The sequence below is a fragment of the Anarhichas minor genome, unplaced genomic scaffold (assembly GCF_050575085.1).
Source record: "Anarhichas minor isolate MPS153535 unplaced genomic scaffold, ASM5057508v1 ptg000006l, whole genome shotgun sequence".
Classification (NCBI taxonomy): Eukaryota; Metazoa; Chordata; class Actinopteri; order Perciformes; family Anarhichadidae; genus Anarhichas; species Anarhichas minor.
This window is the reverse complement of record NW_027466452.1, coordinates 2,565,528-2,590,954: the sequence shown is the minus strand read 5'-3', so window position 1 is coordinate 2,590,954 and position 25,427 is coordinate 2,565,528. Positions and strand designations below refer to the sequence as shown.

The 25,427-nt window shown below is 41.5% G+C and overlaps 1 protein-coding gene across 3 annotated transcripts in view; it reads right to left on the bottom strand.

Moving 5' to 3' along the window:
- LOC142935085 (xenotropic and polytropic retrovirus receptor 1 homolog) overlaps positions 1–24,956 on the bottom strand; it is a 59,060-nt gene extending 34,104 nt beyond the window's left edge. The window contains exons 1-2 of one of the 3 annotated variants that reach the window (XM_076079219.1): positions 24,407–24,954; positions 23,218–23,267 (exon numbers count right to left, since the gene is read on the bottom strand). Coding sequence is in view for 2 of the 3 variants with exons in the window: in XM_076079227.1 (XP_075935342.1) it covers positions 24,407–24,475 (69 nt within the window). In the remaining variant the exon portion in view is untranslated. Of the gene's footprint in view, positions 1–23,217; positions 23,268–24,406 lie in introns of all 3 variants that reach the window. The other 2 variants (XM_076079227.1, XM_076079212.1) reach the window with 2 other exon arrangements.
- Between the last annotated feature and the right edge of the window lie 471 nt (positions 24,957–25,427).

The following is a 25,427-nucleotide window of genomic DNA, read 5'->3' as shown; positions in this document are numbered from 1 at the left end:
CACACGGCCATGGGGGGCTCCGATGTTCAACACTAGAGTGGAGGAGGTTTGTGAGGAAGTCTAATGACCAGTTGCAGAGTGAGGTACTCAAGTCCAGAGTGCTAAATGTTCAGTTTCATGGAGGAGAACTTGTTGAAGGCTGAGCTGAAATCAACTAACAACCGTCTGATGTAGGTGTTGTTATTTTCCAGATGAGTGAGTGCTGTGAGTGGACTCAGTGGAGACCCGCTGGGTGGGAGGTTGTTCTCTTAAATCCTGTTGCTGGTTTGGAGTCTAACTTCATCCTTCACATGTTCCAGCGACATTAGCTCGGAGCAGGCTGGGTAGTGGGATGACCTCGTGTTCTGGCTGATTTTGTGGGCAGTGATTGTCTCAAGATCCGCTGCACCTAATCCAATCCTCGTACTTTCTTTTCCAATGTGTAGAAGTGTATTTTTTATTATAAATGTAGCTCTTTCTAATTTGAAAATAAAAGTGTTTTACTCTCAATGGGAACCAGACGAATCAGGCTTTGCTTTAGCAGCTACAACAGAGAGCTCCACATAAGCTACAACCGTCTTTTGGTTTTTCTAATATGCCTCAATGGTGCTCCTCTGTACAGTCTGTACAATCAAACATGCCCTATATTAGATAAACGTTTGTGATTGGATGTCAGATCTCAAGTAGCTGGAAATCTGACCACAGCTGAGGAAGTTAAAACATGAGCTGGCAGATTTGTCTGGTTCCCCTGCAAATCATTACTGTCCTAAGTCACAAGGAGGCTGTGGAGCGAGTGTGAGTGTAGGCTAAAGCGATATGAAGGGTCGGAAGACTAAAAAGGCGCTGTATAAATGAAAGTCAATTCACCACTTACAACTGAACTGGAGTGGAATGTTGAATGCAGACAGGTTCATGCTCGATTTAAAGCGTTTGATCGTGCACAGCCGACATTTTGTAACTTGGCCCGCAGACATTTTTTATTTAGTCAAATGTTGATTTGGAAGGTCTCGTGCTTTTAAAGTATTTCAAAAAATAATTCAAATCTAAAAAATAAAATAATAATTTTACTGAGTTATTAGTTTTCATCAGTATTTGTGGCAATCATGCATGTCTATATTGAAACTCTAGTGAAAATGTAATGTTGCTGGTATGATGTCAATATCTCTGGTGATGGGAATGAGGCCAACATTGAACTGCCAAAAACTGCATTTCTCTGAATGGCAACTTGAGGCTGGCTCCAAAAGTGATCAATCTCAATGGACCCGTGTTAAAAATACCAACTTAAAGCAGAAATAAACATGTTTACAGCCTTGTACGAGAAACGGTTTTGGTCTCTATAGCTCATTTGCTTGTTCACAACAACGGTATGGGGGGAAAATGTGTATACATGTCAGCCATTTAAATTATATTCAAGCTTAAAATTAGGCATAACTAAGGGCATGGCAGCTTAAATTGACAGGTGGGTGCATGTCGCTAACTGCTAGCTGTCTCCTCTTCTGCATCAACTGGTCCCACTTCAGCTCCACGGACAATCCATCTCTTGCCCATATTTGGTCGCCACTGCCAAGGTGGCAACTGCCAGAGCATCCCCTTTTTAGCTTGGTAATGGCTCCTCAGAAGCCTATGACGTCACAGAGACTATGTCCATATTTTATATCGTCTAAGGTATCAACAGATCATTTTCACCGTCTAATTTTGCTGAACATTGCTCGTCAAGCGGAAAAAAAGCTTTAGATGAGCCGCGGCCGAGCCGTGCCTGAGCCAACAGCGGTTACACTTTTCAAAACTCGACACATTTTTATGTGAAATGCAAAGCAGGCCAGGGCAACACGTAAGACACACAGGACAGCGTTTTCCCGCTACGCCTTGGTGACAGACTGTAGTCTCACATAGCCAGACCTAGCATCTCCACAGCTCTGTGTCAGCGCTAAAGAAACGTCTCCATCAGTTATCATTCTACTATAGGGACAAAAACACTCGCTTGTTTCTTTTTCTTTTTAACCAATCACAATTGTATTGGGCGAGGCCAAAGAATGCAGCAACAGGGCCTTTGCTAAATAGATAGTTCAGAAATAGCAGAAGGGGAGCTAAACGGCTAGTGAGGTTCACGGCTAATGGCAGGCTTACACTCACAGTCCACATCCGGTGAGTCAGACTAGACAGACTATGACAGGCTGGAGGGTTATAGGGATGGGTGGGGTTGTATTTTGTGTGGTGTGCAAAATGTTTTAAATGAATAACAAAATGTTCTTAATGAAAAACACTGTTGGAATTGACAAATTTGGAGTTTTAGTGAAAAGTGAAATGTCTAAATATGTCTAAATACAGCCAGTCTAAATACAGCCAGACAGAACATGGTCTCTTTAAAGCTGACAATAATTCATGGTGACAGAGTGCTTTGTTTTCCAATCTGATGCCATGCTATCATCAGCAGCAAACACACACACACACATCTGGGTGATAACTGCAGAACTTCATGCTTTCCCACACTTCTCCTGAGGCGTGTTTGTGTGTGAATGTGTGTCTATGTGTGTGTGGTCAGTAGGCTCAGCATGTGCTAAGGCGCAGGTTTCCAAAACAAAACACACGCAGCTCAACAGGAAGGAGGGCAGCTCTGCTTATCCTCACAGATTACCCTACTTCTGTCCTTTTCCCTTCTCCACCTCTCTCACACTCCCTCTCTAATGTCTGAGCCTCTTGCTGGCCTGCTGGAACTCAGCTGAGGGCATTTTCTACCTCTGCCTTGATCCCGACTCCTGACGTGTGGCCATCACCTCAGGCACTGTTGCACCAAGAACGTTGACCACAAATCTGTGTGTGTGTGTGTGTGTGTGTGTGTGTGTGTGTGTTAGAGGTGTTCTCATCTTTGTTTACTTTATCATCTCCTTCTAATGTTTTCCTCATTAGGGGCCTATTGTTCTTAAAATGATTATCATAATTATTTATTGTTCATATTTTATGTCTTTGATCGTCAACATGAGGTGTTTGGGCCACTCTGATTCTTGCACAACACTCCTTTAGATGATATGCGTAATGCAAAGCTGTGAAGCTTTTGCAGGGAGCTGTGATACCGCCTTAATAACAATGAAAAACAAAGCTGTTTTTGAGGCGTTAGGGCTGCTTGGAAACAAATAAAATGATAAAATGTGTAACCTGATATGTTTTCATCCTTCAGTGTGGCATAGGGCCGATCTCTTTTTGACATAGCATCCCACGCGGTAAGTTTCACCTAGAATTACGATATTCAAAATGGGTCAGTGAAATCTGAAGACATTTGCGATGAAAAGAAGATTTTTCATGAAACGGCGTTGTCGTGCCGTAGCAAAGAATTGATATGACTCGCCATTAATCAACAAGCTGTTTGAACTTATCTGTACTTATATATTTGCCACAAAACATTTACATTTGCAAAACATTTACATATTAACTGTTTTTACTGTAAGACCTCCCCTGTACTTTATTTGACCTTGATGACGCTAATACAGTGTACTGTAATATAACAGCCCTGCAATAAATGTTTACCTCAGTGAGGTTAGAATTTTAGGCGTTTCTTCCATCCAATAAGAAGCACACACACACACACACACACACACACACACACACACGTGTGTGAACAAGTTAATAAGTAACACACTCACATTTATTTGGCACCACAGTGGCCTCCAGAGGACACCGTGTTAAGCCGCAACAAACGATGCACCAAAATTATTTTCATAAAAAAATTATTTTCATAAAAAAATTTGTCACTGGTAAAAAAAATCTAGTTAAAGTTCTGTTAGCAAATTCATACGGATTAACAAAAATATTTTGAAATGCCAGTTTTTCCACAGACGCAAAACAGTCAAGACAGCTTTACCGACTGGAACTCTTCTCAGTGTCCCGCTCTCACGATGCTATTGCTGCTGTACTCTGAAGCGACATGTACAGTATAACTCATGCTCATATTCACTGGGAGCTGCTGAAGGGGGATTCTGGGAAATGCAGGACATCACTAATGGCCAGTTCACACTACATCACCTAAGCCCTGATTTTCAGCTCCACGACTAAATCTCCAGACCAGAGGCCAATGCAGGTTGGAGCGCTATGTGTGAACGATGCAAAGACGTGAGTGGAGAGGGTCTGTGAGCCTTGCAGATGCATTCCACATATTTTATGTCATATTTACATTGTCGATGACAACATCAACACAAGCATGACTATGTTTGTGTTGATGTTGCCCCCCCCATGTCGCCGGTCAGTCATGTAGTATGGAAAACCACACCGACTTTAAGCCTCACCATTACAAGAAAGCAGGTTGTGTAGTGTGAACAGTACGAATTTGAATGTCGTGTAGGGTGAACTTGGCTTAACTGAAATGGGGCCTGGATGTCTTATCAAAGCTGGGCTCACAAAACAGGGGACAGCTGGGGGAACCCAGAAGAGACAAATGCATGTGTGTCTGCATGGACGGGGACTATGTGCAAGTATGTGATCCTCTTATACCAGTCAGGTGGTAGCCAATGCCATCAGCAATCAACCCTGGTCCTTCACATCCCTGTGATGTTTGAACCAGTTTCCTCCTCTCTTTCTCAATCCGTCACACTTTTTTTTTGTATGAGAGTTTGTTTGAGGATTATGACAAAGCCTTGAGAAACATCAGATTCCTGATCCCTGTCCTATGTCTCCAGTTATTCGCATTATTTTGACCTGTGTGTCCGCCCCCATCTATATGCCCCTCCATGTTGACCCCCTCTCCTCTCTCTGACCCCCTTCCTATTCCACTCTATCTTTTGCTCTTTAATTTCCACCCCTGATCAGATAGGAAGACCGGCAGAATCAGCAGCTCTCTTCCATGACTGTATTCTGCTGAAGGCAGCATTACAAAAGGACCAACTGTCCCATTCTGAAGGATCCTCCAGATACAGCCACCAGTCCACTGCATGCAGGTCAACGTGTCATGTTGCACTCGTCCAGCCATTATGTGGGCAAATATCACATGACGATGTCATATCTACCAGGTGTCAGTGTTCACATGTTCATCTGTCATTTGTGACTGCTGTATCACATTGACTGGGCAAAACAAAACAAAAAAACAGCCACTGCCAGGTGTAAATAGTAGAGGCCAGGCATGAACTCCATGAATCCACCTGTTAAATGTGCATTTTCAATTTGTGGATAATAGAACCTGAATGGAAAAGAAAATCGAAAAAAAGGTGTTTACACATGGTGGAGGTAGAAGAGTTGATGTATCAATAAAAGCAAAATGCAACAAAGTGCATAGGTAACAGACTTAGCGAATAAAATATGACATGCGTGAAATGTCCACTGAAGCGTCCACTCCACAGCAGAGACCGACTACAGTTACAGCCTCGCAGCCGCCTTTGATCACCAAATTCTAATCAGTTCAACCTCGAGTCCAAGTGGATGTTTGTGCCAAATTTGAAGAAATTCTCTCAAGGGGTTGCCGAGTTGTCACTTTCACAAGAATAGGATGGACGTGAGTGACCTTTGACGACCAAAATCAAATCAGTTCATCCTTCATTTGAAGATTAAACTCCTCTTCTTCTGTAATGTTTTAATGGCACCTGACTGGAAGATTAACCTTGAAGACCCGATTCCTAATACTGACCCAGTTACAGCAGAGGATGGAATTATTTTCAATTATTTTTGCCAGAAAATCAGTTATGATGTTTGCTACATTTGGATGGAAACTGATCTAAATTAAGAACAATCTGATCAAAGAACAAACTAATCAAAGGGTGATCTGATCGATAGACCACCAATCGTTATCGGACGATATTGGTTGTAAAATAGTGTGACCGGTGGTCACAGAGCTGATTGACGTCTGCGTAACAGGTACAGCTGGCATGGTGGAACAACATGCAAACAGACACTAGACGCCAACACTGTAGTGCCACACATCTCACTGCTGTGCTATCTAAAATCACAACAGAGGCAGCAAGGATATGGAGTTGCCAGCCTGGGGAAAAAAGTGGCTATTTGGCAGCATGTTCATAGGGAAGCCGTATAATGGCTCTGTAAATATATTATAATTATTATTTGAACACTGAAGACGGCTTTTGGCTCATTTTGGCAAGGACACAACCTCTCAGCTGAGCGTGCACACATAAACTTAAAAAGAGCCTATCCAAAACATTCTATTAAAATTCAAAGTTAAGGTTAAGTTAAGGTAGCCGGCTGGACTTAACAGATCGGTGATCTGCCCCAAAAAACCCTGAAAGGAGCACCTTTACTACAAATCAACCCAGACATTCAACAGCTTTCAGTACTTCACAGTTCTATAACAAATGCCAAGGACTCAGTTTGGTCTGCAACTAAAAAGAAGAGTTTCAAAACACAGCCCTATCAAGTGAAGATCTTCATCACTCTCTCAGCCGTTGGCAACTTATTAGTGTAACGGATTGTTGTTGATCTGTGATCTGTACTGATCCCCCTCACGGTTCTTCATGCATGTGAACCTCAGATTAATGACACAGTTTACCGTTAACCATCACAGTGTGAAATAAAGTTTTACCGACATCGTTATCCGCCAATATTCAGTAGAATATGCCATCAGTACGTCAGCATTTATGCTTTTTGTTGGCCGATCTCTGATAATGTTACATTGTAAACAACCAATCCATGTTGAAAATGACAGAGGAGAGCTGGTAACGTGGCTAACGGCTAACCAACGGAGTTTCAGTTCAGTTACATTATGATGCGTTCAGGCTCTGTTCAGTGAAAATTAGTATTGGGCGAAGGTAAATTATAATGTTACCATGATGTGTTCAATGTTATCATGATGTGTTCACATGTAATCTGTAAAATGTAGATTGTGATAAACTTGAATAAATCTAGTTCTATGAAGGAGATGTTTTCACATGAATATAAAATAGATATTAGAGATGAATTATGAGCTGTTTACACTAGCTCTAAGTAGATTATAAAACCTCATTAAAACTACTAATGACAACATTTGTTTTTATAAATGAAAATACAATCTTTAATTGCTAATCATTTGAATTGTGTGCCTTTATGAAAAAAACACTATAAATGACTAGAACAAAGATGAAGAGGGGTGCCTGAATTAGTTCTGTCGTGTACGAGGCTGGTTGAGTCGAGCCTAACTTTGGGTTTCAGTTATCTGCTGCTGTCAGCAGCCTAGTCTTCATCTGTCACTTAAACACAGTATGGGTCAGGTTATGCGAGGGTGCTCCAATTGGTTCGCCATCCGTCCGCAGGGTTGCAACTAACGACTTTTTTGATATTGAATCTAATAGGCTAACCGATTATTCAGATTCAATTTAGATAAAAGGCAGATGAGCAGAATTGCATGCGGCCTGGCGCAGAGAAAAAGCGCTCGACAGATACTTAATAAGACAATGATCTTAAGCTTTCTTATTTATGTGATTTAGGAGATTTATAACTATAAAACTCAGAACATACAGGCTTAAGTTTAAAACAGATAGCGGGGGTGAGCTCTTAAGACACAAAAGAACACTGAAACGTTACATTTTCACATTAGCCACAAAAAACATAAATGGTTGAAAAGCACAAAAATCCGCACAACCTTTCTGGGAATCCAACTATTAAACAAAGGCTGGCAGACTCATTATGCATTTAACTATCTATTACATTGCAAGGTGGCAAAACATTAATTAGCTTTAGACAGTAAAAAGATTAGACTTTACTCTTACCACCTTATTTATCTCTAACAGTAAACACACAATATAATATGAAAATAGAACTAATAAGTAGAAGTGCTTCATTAGGTTTGTCGGTGTTCTTTTTAGAGAGCCTCTACTAAATGTCTGCTGACTGGGACTGTGTCTGCGAGTCCAAACAGAATTGTTGATTCACCCTTATTTTTCTGTCAGGCGCTCTCTTCATCACTCCAACTGAAACCAGCTACCATCAGCAAACTAACTTCCCATAAACGGAGGCTGCTGCGGCACGGCCTTCCACCAATGCTGCTGCGCAGTGACCTCAACAGCACAATTATGCTGACTAAGAAAAACATTTGGAGCGCACCTTAAAAAGAAAAAGAATTTCCTTAGGCCAATGGCAGAAGGACATTACAATTCAAGCAAAGAGCTGCTGTCCATCGTAGAGTGATTACCATTCTGCTCCTGACCCGAACGTACTGTTCATCTTCTGGGATTGAATGGGAATGACCCTGGCAAATATTTTTAAATGAAACAAAAAGCTTGAGGGCTGTTTCCTCTTAGTCAAATCAAATCTGTCTGATGTTGAAGAAACACAGCAGAGAGCAATGACAGCAGCTGCAAAAGGTCTGAATACAAGCTGAGGAACACACAAACAGCTTCTAGCTAACAGAACAACACACTTCTTATAGTGATCGCATCACTCCGCTAACACAATTACACCTCAACAAACTTTAACGTTTTTTATGTATGCTTGTCACCTTTCTAAATCAACATAAACATCTCTTAACAGTCAAAATTTAGATCCACCACACGTCAAATATCACAAGTTGAGATTTCATTAAAAGAAAACTAGGACAGGTGTGTTAACTGTACACCAAACTAACGAGAGCACTCAAGGCCAAAGGGCCTCCTAAGTTTCATATGAAGAGCAATGTGCTGAGAGGTCAGGATAAATAAAGTGAGTATCTTCTATTGTCCAGACTCAGTCATGATATCTAGATACAACTTCAAGTTTCACACTGTAAAATGTCAATAATGTGAGCTACAGGCATAAGCTGTAATAACACATGGCATGCTTGAAACACCCCAGGCCAGCATGAAAATAAAGGAGCTGAGCGTATTAGGTTCACATCACATCAATGGGACTGTTAGCTATCGAGCTATGGAGTCAAATAAACAATGAAGCAGCCGAACCCTCTCGATTGGGTGATATGACGATGTATAACATCAAACGATATAAAAATGTCTATGGTTTACATTGTGTCTATATCTTTTCTATCGCAGTATAACAAAAACAGTGGCAGCTGTTTTGTTCCTAGAGGGCACAACATGCTGAAGACTACGGCTATATTCATTTATTTTCCCTATAACTTCACTTGAAACAGTTTGTTTTGCACTTGAATTCTTAATAAATGCTCACATGAATCACTTCTTTTGGGGGCATTAGTAGTTTGAATTGTGTATTATAAACTGCTTAGAGCTAGTTCTAGGAAGTTAAACAAGTCATAATTCATCTCTAATATCTAGTTTATATTGCTGTGAAAACTGTATCTATTCAAGTTTCTCGCAAAAAAACTACATGTTACAAGATCACATTTGAATACAACATGATAAAGTTTGAATTTACCTTTGACCTAATACTCATTTTTAATGAATAGAGCTTGAACACATCATATAACTTAATGCAACCTGGTTAACCTTAGCGGTTAGCTGTGTTATTTAGACAAGCAGGACTATCAGCGGTAATTAGCACTCCTCCTGACCATCTCAATGTAACATTACGCTACGGCCTCAGCCCTCTGCTGTGTGGGTCTTCTGCATCAGTTTCAGTGTCTCTCTCTCTGACTGGCTGGAGTCGGGGGTTCTGCTGCTGACTGGTCATCCATCACCTCCGGTGTTTTGAAGAAGCTTGGGTTTCCAGAAGTCTGGTGAAAGCCGTTTGACAGCAGCAGCGTTGTGTCCTCGGCCTCCAGACCTATTTATTCTTTAACCTGAGGTCATTTCTGAAGACTGTGGTTAGACTTAGTGCACTAGTTGCTTTTGTGAGTATTTAACTTGTATGGTAATGTTTCTGATGTACCCTATGGAGCCAGATTTAGTAAATGTTTTTTTGTTTTGGTTGGGTTGTTTGTTTATTTCATTCAGGGTTCAGCATTTCTTGGCAGATAGATTATTTAGTAGTAATGAGAAGTCTGGTGAAAGCCGTTTGACAGCAGCAGCGTTGTGTCCTCGGCCTCCAGACCTATTTATTCTTTAACCTGAGGTCATTTCTGAAGACTGTGGTTAGACTTAGTGCACTAGTTGCTTTTGTGAGGATTTAACTTGTATGGTAATATTTCTGATGTACCCTATGGAGCCAGATTTAGTAAATGTTTTTTTGTTTTGGTTGGGTTGTTTGTTTATTTCATTCAGGGTTCAGCATTTCTTGGCAGATAGATTATTTAGTAGTAATGAGATATTAAGTAATAAATAAATGTTCCTAACTGAAACTTTGGTTTGGGGAATGGGGAGGAACGTCCTTTCTTACTTCGCCCCTACTCCACTAGATAAAGATAGGATGTCCGAGAGTGTTTGATCACAGGTGTGTAGTACTAGTTTGCAAATGTGCAGTTCCATTGGAGGCAGGATGTATGGCTCTGGTAGTGACATGTGTTGTGTTGATTAATTATATGAAAATTATATAACGTGATATTGGATGAGTGCATAGACTTGTGTACTCACTGATACCCGATCATTTCAGGCTGTATGCGAGGTATTTCTGATCCTGGTATCGCTATCGGAACAACTCTACAAGGGCTCCATGTGAATATGACCATGCCAGTTTTTCCCCCGCCAAGATTTAGCTTAACTTGAAAGTTTAACGGAGCGTTACTTAGCCTCCTTCCTGTCAAGCTAGCATGACATGGTTGGTACTTAAAGATGCTTATGGTTTTCATATGATATCTGTATCTACACTGTAGCACTAACGCCGAGCCTGCTACAGCCTCTGAAAGACAGCAAAGTGGGCTGAGGACGCCGGCGTCCACAGGGAGCAGAACAGGTTAACTATAGCAACTTCTGTCCTTAGTATATAGTAGAAAATACAGCAGCAAGGGGCTGATACAGATTCAGGCCCGTTTAGCTCAACAGAGAGAAGCAGCTTAACTGCCAAAATCAAATCAGCAGCAGGTTTCACAAAGCTAAGAAAAGTCACTTCAGCTAGTTTGAGTCTGTCTAAAGAAGGAGTGAGACCAATCACAAAGTTGTTTCATCATGACAATGTATGAAGCCCTGCCAGTAATAGTTGTTGGCATTTTGGGGACAGGTTTCAACAGCTTAATTAAAAATATCCAGCAATTCTGGTGATGTTTGGACAAACCGTCATTGACTTATGGCCATATTTGCTCCAGGCACATGAACGTTTGGAATTAGTGGCGCTCCCTATTACACAATTTCAAAGTAGTTTTACACACGTGGTTCAACATAGACATGAAACATATCTAGTTTGTATTGACTGGACAAACAATTACTGATTTATTGTCCAAGTTTGTTTTTTGCAACAGTATTTATTTGCATATATAACGCCCCCTAGAGGTCGTTTTGAATTAAACGTTCAGGGTATGTTTCAGGTACTATCGTGGACAAGTTTTGTGATGTTTGGCCCAACGGTTGTTGACTTAGTTATAACAATATTTTGAAAACTAAATACAATATCAACAAGGTTTTGAGAGATTTTTCATAAGCCTGATTCAATAATGGTCCACAGAAGATCTTGTGGCAATCAGACCTACGGTTTTGAAAGTGAGGTTAACTCCGCTGGCTGCTCAGCACCTAAGCCCTCTAAAAGCCAGGAAAACCTGGACAGCAGATCTCATCAGTCCAGGACACACCTCTGTTTATATAGCTGTCCTGCTAAGTGCCTGACCCAAACTCAGCTGCCATGAGACAACATGCCATGCATGGAACAGCCCTGGTCAGCATGGCTCTGCAAACCTCCCAGGCCTGAGTCCCACATCTTCACAGGACTAAAGCTAACTGGGCCCAGGGCCAGATCTACAGCTGGTTGGAACAACAAGCTACATCTGGTCTGCATTCAAACAGTGCAAGAGCAGGAATAAAGCAGAGACCATGTGAAACTACTGTGGAAATATGCAAAAGAAAAGTGCACAACAAGAATTATATTTATCCCTCTTTGTGCACCAAAGATATCAGGCTGGGTATCACCTGCAGGGCTCCAGACTGTGCCAGTGCATGATGATCATTATGGAGCGGAGAAATCAGCCACCGTCTATTCCATCCCTGCCTCCAAAGGGTTAATAGTCAACTTGACGAGTGCTCATCAAAACCGCATGCTTGTGGGACCGCATTTGAGCTCGCAGGGCAGAGATCCCACGCTAGGATGCTTTTCTGTACCACGATCATGTACCATGTATCATGTCTTTTTTGTGTGAAAGTTGAGACTTTTTAAACACCATATGTGTGTATGTCGCAGTGCATGATGCGCATGTACATGTGGCAGAAGACAAAACAATCCATTTAGCTGTTACCGCAATCCAAAATTTAAGCGGCCTAGAGCTGATCATTTAAAAAAAAGCAAAATGAGGAGAGAGAGCATGAGGCTGGTGGGGAGGGACAGTAGTGAGAGGTTCTGACTCACTCGTCACTGATGATAAGTGTCATTGATTAAAACCAGTGGTGGGTGAAGTACTGAGATCTTTTACTTTATCTAAGTACTAAGGCCACAATGTAAAAAACACAAGTGAAAGTCCTGCATTCAAAGTCTTTAAGTATAAAAGTAAAAGTACTCACTATACAGCCAAATAGCCTTTTTAGTTGTTGCATTATTATATATACCAGATAGAGCTCATTTTATTATACTGCTGGGTGGTTAAATTTACTATTTAACTATTCATAGTATGTCATATACTCATAAATAAATGTAGGGAAGTAAAAAGTCCAATATATCCCTGTGAGTGGGGTGGAGAGTAGCAGTACAGTACTTGAGTAAATGTTCTTGGATACTTTCCAGCACTGATTAATACCAAAAAGGGTGCGACCAAATCATGTGCTGTTACATCAACGGAGAAATGTGTAGCACCAGTGCTACTAGTGGAAACGTTAGTCTGGAGCCCTGACAACGTTACATAACATCGATCCACTGTGTATTTGTCCAGGCCAGGTAACAGAAGTTCAACGACTGCTGAAATAATTAGTCACATAATCAATTAGTCGCCAGGCGACAGAAAATCAATTAACAACAATTCTGTTCAATTTATTTCGACTGCAGCTAATTAGGACGCATGTAAGAACTCAACGTACGATTTAAAGGAACAGTGTGTAACATTTAGGGGAATTGATTGGCAGAAATATAATTTAATATGCAAAACTGTGTTTTCATTAGTGACCTGAAACTAAGAATCGTTTTAATTTATATATACACTGAGGGAGCGGGTCCTCTTCACAGAGTCCGCCATGTTTCTACAGCAGCCCAGAATGGACAAACACCAACCATCACTGGCTCTAGAGAGCTGATCGCCTTACATCACTTAAAGTTAGAGATGGCTCTACCGAAACTGGGTATCAAACGTGCCCCAGATTATTAAAGAGAGTATTGATTAGCTCCGATGTTACAGGTGCTTTTTAATGTTTTGGTATAATTTAATATCATGCTAAAGCGAGCATTTCCATCGCTCTCTCTGTCAGGGCTGAGCTCTCACTCTCTCACTCACAAACACACACACAAACACACACACACACACACACACACACACACACACACACACACACACACACACACACACACACACACACACACACACACACACACACACACACACACACACACACACACACACACACACACACACAGTGAAGATTACTTGAGTTGATGACAACTACACTCGTTACATTTGCGAGCAAAAAGTCAGTCTGTAGTCCGTTTATCTTGGTTGGTTCTTGTAAACATCTGTGCTGGCTGAGATAAAGCAGACAGGAGGACAGAGGACAGAAAGAATGACAACTATGCAACCTCACACACTGCTCCTTTAAGAGAACTTCAGACCTGAGCTATGATGCCTTAACCCAAATTCATTTAGAGTTAAAATATGGCGCCGAAACGAAACTTTAATCAGTTGTCATATACATACACACATTAAGGTACATGAAAATTGACCTGTGCGATTAACCCATCCTAACCCTAAAATGCTTCATCAGGGGGCTGTGTAAAGCTTTGGGGTTAGTTCACTGATTGCCTTTTGTTTTTTTTAGCCTAATTTGTATTTGCATATTGCAGGAAAGAAACTTCTACAGTTGGTAGATTTAAAGAAAGTTATGTCCAGGTGTGAATTTTCACTGGCCTCACGATTAAATTATGATTCAACTGTTAACTATTTGAATGCTCAATGCATCTCATCCTGAATATTCTATATTACTGCACATGGCTACTTTTTCATCAATTAATAAAAACAGCAGGATGAATCTAAACTGCTTTTATATTTAAACAGTGCTTTCAAAATGTGACTATAAAGATCTTTTCAATGCGAGTTATATGTGTGACCCACCTCAGTACATAAACATTACAACAAAAAACATCACAAGCCACATCTCCTGACTGTATTGTGCCATTTGCTGCTAGCAGGTGCTATGGAGACTTCACTGGTGCTGATTACGTAGCTACTAGCACTTGGGCTCGGTTCACTTGGTCCACTTGAAATGTTGTGTTTGTTTAATAGAAAGTCCATGTGTGTTTTGGGGGGGTGACGAGACGAAACATGACATACTTAGTCTCAAAGAGAACCAATGTGGCAACACTTTGTATATGAAGCCGACAACAGAGGTGAACTGAATAACATGCAGGGCAACATGTAAACCCTATACACACATCTATCTAAGATTCTCTGTGTACCTCTAGTATACCATAGTTGAGAACCAGTGCTCTGTACTGTATTCAAACACAGACCAAGGTCATTTCAGCAGAGAAAACATGGGAAGACAATATCAAACAGCCTACAGGCTAGTCCGGATTTCAGAAGATTTCTCATTCACCCGAGGCTATTAGGTTTGGTAATTACGGAAGCTGATTTGGTTGTTGTTGGATCTTTGGTGCCGAGCTAAGCTGGGGTGAATTTTAAACAGGCGGTAGGCTGATATAACACTGAACAGCACCGCTGATGCTGCTCAACACACTGCATTTATAGCTGCAGAGAAAGACCTTTGGCTCAAAGCTGAATGTGACTATGCTGCAGAAGGAACACACAATGTGTCAGGAAGGCAGAGGAGATGACTGAGATCTGAATCTGAGCTCTGCTTCATACTGAATGGAAAAACAGTCAAACCCATGAATGAACCAATGAATAATTAAATTGTATATATACAGTTGTGTGAAAAAGTGTTTGCCCCCTTCCTGATTTCTTATTTTTTTGCATGTTTGTCACGCTTAAATGTTTCAGATCATCAAACTAATTTAAATATTAGACAAAGATAACACAAGTAAACACAAAATGCAGTTTTTAAATGAAGGTTTTTATTATTAAGGGGGGGGAAAAATCCAAACCTACATGGCCCTGTGTGAAAAAGTGATTGCCCCCTAAACCTAATAACTGGTTGGGCCACCCTTAGCAGCAACAACTGCAATCAAGCGTTTGCGATAACTGGCAATGAGTCTTTTACAGCGCTGTAGAGGAATTTTGGCCCACTCATCTTTGCAGAATTGTTGTAATTCAGCCACATTGGAGGGTTTTCGAGCATGAACCGCCTTTTTAAGGTCATGCCACAGCATCTCAATCGGATTCAGGTCGGGACTTTGACTAGGCCACTCCAAAGTCTTCATTTTGTTTTTCTTAAGCCATTCAGAGGTGGACTTACTGGTGTGTTTTGGATCATTGTCCTGCTGCAGAACCCAAGTGCGCTTCAGCTTGAGGTCACGAACAGATGGCCGGACATTCTCCTTCAGGATTTTTTGGTAGACAGCAGAATTCATGGTTCCATTTACCACAGCAAGTCTTCCAGGTCCTGAAGCAGCAAAACAGCCCCAGACCATCACACTACCACCACCATATTTTACTGTTGGTATGATGTTCCTTTTCTGAAATGCCGTGTTACTTTTATGCCAGATGTAATGGGACATACACCTTCCAAAAAGTTCAACGTTTGTCTCGTCAGTCCACAAAGTATTTCCCCAAAAGTCTTGGGGATCATCAAGATGTTTTCTGGCAAAACTGAGACGAGCCTTTATGTTCTTTTTGCTCAGCAGTGGTTTTTGTCTTGGAACTCTGCCATGCAGGCCATTTTTGCCCAGTCTCTTTCTTATAGTGGAGTCATGAACACTGACCTTAATTGAGGCAAGTGAGGCCTGCAATTCTTTGGATGTTGTTCTGGGGTCTTTTGTGACCTCTTGGATGAGTCGTCGCTGCGCTCTTGGGGTAATTTTGGTCGGCCGGCCACTCCTGGGAAGGTTCACCACTGTTCCATGTTTTCGCCATTTGTGGATAATGGCTCTCACTGTGGTTCGCTGGAGTCCCAAAGCTTTAGAAATGGCTTTGTAACCTTTTCCAGACTGATAGATCTCAATTACTTTGATAAACCACAGTTAATTTATGTTTTAACAGGGGGGGGGGGGGGGGGGGGATCACTTATATATATATATATATATATATATATATATTCCAGACCATCTTTCTGCCAGGTTTTGGTCTGGTGACAGACCCTGTGGCACTAGCTGAAGGAATGTGCTGCAGTCCCCCTGAGCTGTAGCAGTATGTGCCTATGCAGAGCACCGGCGATGACTTATGAGAATACTGAAACCACCAAACAATACAGATATTGCTGCTACAGGAACACAGAGGGGGAAAGAGATCATAGGTACGGCCCTGATCTGACCTCACAGCACAGAAACAACATATTTCACCTATTGATGCAACTTCATAGCTTATTTATACATGTATATTGGGATGGGCTGCGACAACAAATTATGTTATACTGATATACAACATTGTGATATTCCTTTTCCTCACCCTACTAGTTCCAAATGTAGCAGAAATACACCAGTGCATTATTTGGTGCTTAGGAACAGGAAAAGTTACTTTACAGTAAATGTACAAACATTCAACATAGCACCAATAAAGCCATGAAAACTCTTTTAACTAACACTGGTGTTTCTCTATCAACAAGACCCATTCCTGAGAGACCAACTCATTCACTAAGGTCCCAGGTAGGGCTGGGCGATATGGCCAAAATATTCTATCCCAATTTAATATCTCCATATACAGTGGGGAAAAAAAGTATTTAGTCAGCCACCAATTGTGCAAGTTCTCCCACTTAAAAAGATGAGAGGCCTGTAATTTTCATCATAGGTATACCTTAACTATGAGAGACAAAATGAGAAGAAAAAAAAAATCCAGAAAATCACTGTCTGATTTTTAAAGAATTTATTTGCAAATTATGGTGGAAAATAAGTATTTGGTCAATAACAAAAGTTCATCTCAATACTTTATTATATACCCTTTGTTGGCAATGACAGAGGTCAAACATTTTCTGTAAGTCTTCACAAGCTTTTCACACACTGTTGCTGGTATTTTGGCCCATTCCTCCATGCAGATCTCCTCTAGAGCAGTGATGTTTTGGGGCTGTCGCTGGGAACACGGACTTTCAACTCCCTCCACAGATTTTCTATGGGGTTGAGATCTGGAGACTGGCTAGTCCACTCCAGGACCTTGAAATGCTTCTTACGAAGCCACTCCTTCGTTGCCCGGGCGGTGTGTTTGGGATCATTGTCATGCTGAAAGACCCAGCCACGTTTCATCTTCAATGCCCTTGCTGATGGAAGGAGGTTTCCACTCAAAATCTCACGATACATGGCCCCATTCATTCTTTCCTTTACACGGATCAGTCGTCCTGGTCCCCTTGCAGAAAAACAGCCCCAAAGCATGATGTTTCCACCCCCATGCTTCACAGTAGGTATGGTGTTCTTTGGATGCAACTCGGCATTCTTTCTCCTCCAAACACGACGAGTTGAGTTTTTACCAAAAAGTTCTATTTTGGTTTCATCTGACCATATGACATTCTCCCAATCCTCTTCTGGATCATCCAAATGCTCTCTAGCAAACTTCAGACGGGCCTGGACATGTACTGGCTTAAGCAGGGGGACACGTCTGGCACTGCAGGATTTGAGTCCCTGGCGGCGTAGTGTGTTACTGATGGTAGCCTTTGTTACTTTGGTCCCAGCTCTCTGCAGGTCATTCACTAGGTCCCCCCGTGTGGTTCTGGGATTTTTGTTCACCGTTCTTGTGATCATTTTGACCCCACGGGGTGAGATCTTGCGTGGAGCCCCAGATCGAGGGAGACTATCAGTGGTCTTGTATGTCTTCCATTTTCTAATAATTGCTCCCACAGTTGATTTCTTCACACCAAGCTGCTTACCTATTGCAGATTCAGTCTTCCCAGCCTGGTGCAGGTCTACAATTTTGTTTCTGGTGTCCTTTGACAGCTCTTTGGTCTTGGCCATAGTGGAGTAGTGTGACTGTTTGAGGTTGTGGACAGGTGTCTTTTATACTGATAACGAGTTCAAACAGGTGCCATTAATACAGGTAACGAGTGGAGGACAGAGGAGCCTCTTAAAGAAGAAGTTACAGGTCTGTGAGAGCCAGAAATCTTGCTTGTTTGTAGGTGACCAAATACTTATTTTACCGAGGAATTTACCAATTAATTCATTAAATATCCTACAATGTGATTTCCTGGATTCTTTCCCCCCATTCTGTCTCTCATAGTTGAGGTGTACCTATGATGAAAATTACAGGCATCTCTCATCTTTTTAAGTGGGAGAACTTGCACAATTGGTGGCTGACTAAATACTTTTTTGCCCCACTGTAGCACGTTTTCTGGTATATATATATAACTATATATATAAATAGTCTATAGGAAATAAGCACATGCTAAAAGCATGTTTGTTTGTTTGTTTGTGCGCACACACACACACACACACACAAGATTAAGACAATAGATTGCTCAGATTTTCTGCTTCTTATTATCAATTTAGATATTTTCAACGTCATTGTGTATCATGGTATCTAGATACATGATTCTATCACGATACCATTCCATTGGAAGACGATAAATTATCATATGGAATTGTTTCAACAATAATGCCAAACTTTCCACTGTTGCACCATCTCATTGTGAAGATGTACTGCTTTTCTTCGTCATGTGTGATGGTTGGAAGGACAGAGTCAAACTGATGATATCACCTTGGGCTCTGAAATTGTGGTGGGCATTTTTCACTATTCTTTTACATTTCATAGACTGATATTGTAAGACGAAAATAGTCTGCGGGTTAATCAATAAGATAACTAATTGGTTCTTTTCACCATTTAAGAGCAAAGGTAACAGGCTTTTTCATCAGTTGAAATTACGAACATCACCATAATCTGCAACTTATTAAAGTTCATTCCGTAAGTAACTTGCCCACAGACCAAAAAGAAACTCTTGGCTGCTGTCTGGTTAAAGCCCGTCCTCGACCAAAGTAAAGTCAAATGTGGCTTAACATTACTCCAGAATCACAACTAAACTGTGTGGTTTCACTGTTCAGAGTGGGGATCTTACGGATCAATTCCTCAAATCTTATGTCTATCATACAAACAGGTTAGCCTTAGCAACTTAATTGTGTTTGAAGCATAACTTGTGAAAAATAAGTTGTGGAGTTAAAAGGTTACTTTTTGGGTGTCAGATGCATATTCAATCATTTTCAGGTTGTTACTACAGATTGCAGACATTATGCTGCCACTAACACCTATAGTGTTCCAGTCTCCAGTAATAGCGATTTTCTTCTTACAAAAGGTACCGTGAGGAACTTTTAACTGGTAATGAAACAGTCTGAATTTAATACTGATCTCTATATGACCTACATAAATAAAAAAAAAGGCCGTCAGTGACAGGAAGAATGGCTATTTCTGTATAGATATTCTTAAAGCTTGTCATCAGTGCCACCAGGTCAGAGTCCACACAAAAAGCTGGACTCCTTCAGCTCAGACTCCAGTGGGCCCACCATGGACCACGTCCAACCTGCAGTCGAAAGCTCTGGTGGGACCCCATTGGAGCCACAGTGCTGGAGACCCAGGCCCTATTGTTGGGCCCGCTGGAAGGAAGGTTAGCACGGGAGAACCCGGTGTAAGGTGCACGCCACAAAATGGTGTAATCACGGCCGGCATGAGGGGCACGCAGTGGTCACGGCGCTTGGTCGTGCATCTCTGAATTTTTGTAACTTAGCACGCGCTATCACGTGACTGTGCCAAATAGTTCACTGATAAAAGCACTGTTTACATGTCAAGGAAACTACAAAGATACTTTAGAAACAGGTGGACTTAAAAATCTTCATTTGACTAAATATTTTGCAGCCAAATCAAATTCTTTACAGGATATTCAACCTTCGTTTCTTTATAATAAAATGAATACTTGACTTCTTTGTTTACAGGGTTTGTATAAAGGCAATATGAGATATGAGTTTACAGATAATTACAATCCCTCCTCGGCATTGTGGAAGTTGGTTTAGGGCTTTTTGCTGGTTACACCTACACTCTATGGGCATATCTATGAGTTACACTCTGTGTGTGTTTTATTTGTTAAAGTTAGTTTTGTTTGTAGGCCCTCTGATGTTTTGGAGAATATAGAGTTCATGCTCGGAGCTTGTGCGTTGTCTGCATGTGTATAAACAAAGCAACAAATGCTTGAAGCTTAAAAAAAAAAAAATGTTGAAAGTTGAATTCAGATTTAATGAGACGATTTGATTCTGGATCAGATTTGAAAAAACAGCTATGAAACCTCAACCCTAAATTCAACTTAATTAATGCATACTGATGAAAGGAAATGTATCATTTGTGTTTAACCTAATAGACATTAGCACACTTTGTTTATTATTATTATTATCCAATTAAAAATTGATTACTGGTGATGAAATTCTGTGCTGGACAGCTTTGAATGTCACTTATAAGCTAGATAAAGCTTTAACAAGACTTACATGAGAACTGGCATTCTCTCAGGATCAGCACGATGTGCCTGCTGTGTACAAATATGCTGTACTACTGCTACTACTACTACTACTTCTTCTGCAAACCCAGTATACAACCTTGATAGCATGCTCGGACTACCAATGTGTACATGTTGTACAGATTGTAAAGCCCTCTGAGGCAAATGTCATTTTGGGCTACACAAATGAACTGAATTGAAAAAGTTATTGAATTGTTAGCACAAATGTAAAGGCCTTCTTGGATTTTTTTGTTTACTTTACAGACTAAATATGAAGCAAGGCACCATAGAGATACGAGTTGAATGGCACATTTGAATTGCACTAATGCACATGTCAAAACTCAAGGCCCGCGGGCCGAATCCGGCCCACCACTTCATTTTATGTGGCCCGCGAAGGCAAAATGTTTTAAAAAAATTTGCTGTCGAAATGGGTTTCCATATAAAAGGCATACGATTGTCTTAAAATTAAACTCTATGATACTTCATAGTGTACACTACAGTGACCATAAACTACACCTCCCACAATGCATGTTGAGTTTGTGACCCGCGAAATGACGGACTCCGGCCGCTAGTAGCGTTAACTAAATCGGTTTTCCAACAAATTATTGAGTTGAAAATGTTCGACAAATAATCCCAAAATGTCTAAGAAGAGGAAAATTGATACAGAGGGAAGGACATTTAATGAAAGATGGGAAAGCGAATATATGTTTGTTCTTCAAGGAGAGAAACCGGTCTGTCTTCTGTGCTATGAGGCAGTGTCGGTGATGAAGGAACACAATTTACGCTGGCATTTTGCTACCAAACACGGAGCCAAGTATGCTAAATTTAGCCTCCAAGAAAAACATCAACTTGTCCAAAAATTAAATGGCAGACTCCAACCGCAGCAGAACATAGTCACAAAAGCTACAGCCAAAAATGATGCCGCTGTGAAAGCTAGCTTTATTGTGGCTGAAGAAATCGCCCGAGCTTCCAAGTCCTTTTCAGAGGGTGCATTTTTGAAGGAGTGTATGCTCAAGGTTTGTGAGCAGGTGTGCAGGCTTTTAAAAATGTCAGTATGTCAAGGAACACCATCGCAGACCGAGTTCAGGAACTAGCAGGCAATCTGACAACACAGCTAGCCGAAGAGTCGAGCAGTTACGTGGCTTTTTCATTAGCTGTTGATGAAAGCACAGACAACACGGACACAGCGCAACTGTCAATTTTTGTATGAGGCGTGAAGGCAGACTTGACTGTCAGTGAGGAGCTCTTGGATGTAGTTGCCCTGCATGGAACGACAACGGGGAGGGACATTTCTGATGCAGTGGAGAGGTCCGTAAGTAAAACTAAATTACCCTGGAAAAGTTGGTGGGGCTAACTACTGATGGCGCGCCTGCAATGTGTGGACAAAAAACAGGCTTGGTTGGACTAGTGAAGGAGAAAATGCAAAAAAGTAACTGCCACACACCTCAGATAAGCTCTGTGTGGAAAGATTCTGGAACTGGATAATATAATAACCACGGTCATGAAAACAGTGAACTTCATTCGGGCGTACGGGCGAGGGGCCTGAATCACCGCCAGTTCCAGCTGTGAAGGAGTCAGGCTTGGAGCATGGAGATGTGCCGTACTATACAGAAGTAAGGTGGCTGAGTAGGAACGCGTCCTCAAACGATTTTTTGATCTTAGGGAAGAAATTGCTGTTTTCATGCAAAGTAAAGGAAAATCTTTGCCTGAACTGTCAGATCCAAACTGGCTGTGTGATTTTGCTATGTTGTGTGACATAACGGAGCATCTTGCCCAACTGAATCAGAGGCTGCCGGGACGCAAACAAGTCATCACAAAGATGTCAGACATGATCACAGCTTTCCAGCGTAAACTGCAGCTATGGAAGTCCCAACTGGAACAGGACAATCTTGCACACTTTCCTGTCTGACAGGAAATCTCAGCCTCAGTTCCTGGTGCTTTTTCATGTGCTCGATTGGCTACCAAAGTGAACCGGTTAATGACTGAATTTGATCGGCGCTTCTGATTTCAGAACACAGCGCATTGACTTTGCCATCTTTGCCAATCCTTTCACCGCCGACGTCGACAGTGCGCCCCATCTCCTTCAGATGGAGTTAATAGAGCTTCAAAGCGATAGTGACCTGAGAGCAAAGTTCCAGGATGCTGCAATCGAGGATTTTTACCGTCTCCTGCCTCCTGCTTTGATGCCACAGCTCCGACTTCAAGCTGCCCGTGTTCTGTCCATGTTTGGGAGCACCTATCTGTGCGAACAGATGTTTTCAATAATGAATCTAAATAAGACAAAGCACAGATCACGCATCTCCGACGACAACCTCCACGCTGTTTTACGGATTGCTACAGCACAAGACCTAAAGCCAGACATTGACGGACTGACCACGGGAAAACGGTGTCAGACATCTGGCCAGAAAACAAATGGGTAAGCATTTTTTAAAACCTGAATTGTATTAAAAATATAATAAAATGTATTTCAACCAAGAATAAGTACAGTGTAATATGTGTGAAATTGAATGGCTGTGTTTTGTTTGTTGTTATTTTCAGAACATGATCAATGGATGAGGATGGTGTGTGATATGGTGTCCTAGGGTGAGGAAGTATTTACTTGCTGTGTTCAAGGCCATGCAGCATCACCTCATCAACCTCACCCGGAACCTGAACAATATAATTATGAACTGAGACACATCTTATTGTTATTTTGAGTTATTAAATATACTACTTTGTATGTATAGCAATAACACATAAACACAGTGTGTTTAGGTGTATGTGTTCATACAGCCAAATGTTTACTGTAATCAAAACCATCTCTCATTAGTTGGTTGTATGCCCTCTACAAGGCTGTTTGAGTTAGATGTAACATCTGTCACACATGTTCTTAGCAGCTCACAATCATTTGTGTTACCATACTTATGTCCCTCTCAACTGTGACAAAAATGCTTTGAACAGAGTTAATAATTAAAATAACTAACTTGTGTTTGATGATATTAGTTTTTTATATTTTCTTTAAAAGTTTGATCTTTGATTTATGTTATAATAACAGAGAAATGTGCATATCATTTTACATTTATATAAATGCATTTACAATATGTTTACACTTGAATAAACAATAATCAAATGCAGAGAGAGTTGTTTAACAATATGTTCGGGAGTAGTTACAGTTATACAGTCTTACAGTTACATCCGGCCCTTTGAGGGAAACCATGATGCTGATGTGGCCTGGGGTGAAAATGAGTTTGACACCTCTGCACTAATGGGTCAAAGGTCGCAGGTTGAGCTATCTTTGTCACCGACTGACCCCGTGCACCCTCATGATAAAACACCAGGAGCGGACTGCTGAGGCTGGACATCATGTGGTGACAGACGCAGAATGAACTAACATGAGCTCAGTAAATTATGACTCAGCCAGATGCCATTTGTCTCCTAATCACATTCCAAGCAGTGTAGCGGACAGACACACGGCCGGTGTGTGTGTAACAGCTCAGTACACACTGATGTGACCGCGGTACCTGCAGAGCAGCAAACACACAAACCTAGCTTGTTTAGTTCGCTAGCTAGCTAACACTAGGGGGCTGCTGTCGCTTGGTTTTTTAGGGTGTAACAAATGAAGCAGTTCCTCTCTTCCTGTTGTGTAACGACAGAGGACACGGAAGCTCCAACTATATTCATATAACGTTAGTCCCGAACAGATATAACCGGTATGAAACTGGAAAGACATGCAGCCATACCGCCAGTTAGCCAGTCAGGGAGTTAGCGATTGGCTAGCAGAGTGTAGGTTTAATATGAAGCTAACTTACCTCATACTGGATGTACTGTTTTCTCCATTCCGGGGTGATGTGAGCGGAGAGATGCTCTGTGAACTTCATCTTGACAGCTTGGTGGTTTCCCCTCTCCTGCTCTTTATATAACCAGGACCGGTAGGTCCGTTGGGCAGCGGGAGGTTTTGCCGAAACGGTTCACAAACGTTCAACACAGAAACTGTCATGCGGAGATTACGTCCGTGCTGCACGGTAAAAGACAGAGAGATGCCCTTTTTGTCTTCACGTCAACCTAGCTAGCTACCGGGGCACATTCCGGCCGTGTTAGACCCACCCGAGGAAGTGCTGGTGGAGTAATGTTAACATCTCAGCTGCTTAAAATGTGTTTTTATCTGTAGCGCTAATACCGCACAATAGCGGTTAGGTTTGGTAAACAGTCTCCTGTGTGCGCTAGCAGCTGGGTCTGTCTCCCCCTCTCTCTCCTCTCTCCTGTTGTTCAGCCTCTACTTCTCACTCCACCTCCCGTCTCCCGCTGCCTTCAGGTACAGTTGGAAATATTAAAACAACCCAATCTTGAGCGCACATGAACATTTATTTGATGGGTGTAACGAGATGTGGCCCAACCCTCCTTCAGGAAGCGTCACCACACCGGGACGGGTCAACCAGTGGTTTTTAGACTTAATGGTGTAACAACGCGCTGGTTGTCGAAGAGGAGAGAGGAACAGTGATGCAGTCTTCGCTCACTGTATGTTCAGCACAGGAGCTGTCATTTGATGTCTTGTTTATCTCAGTTGTTTTTGTTGTTCATCAGCAGATAGTGTTTTCCTCATTCAGCTTTGCTGGATTTTGTTTGTGCTTTTCAAATGATCATTTTGTCTCCGATGTTGTTCCACTGATAAGTCTAGATTTCACCATTGTATATGAATTTTAAAAAATAATACTAATGACCGATTCTTACTCCGGATAGCGGAGCTTGGCGTTAATAATATACTGCTGCGTCTTCTCTCTCTTCGATGTTCCTTTCAACTCTGTTCATATAGCTGGCATCTCAGGGAACAAA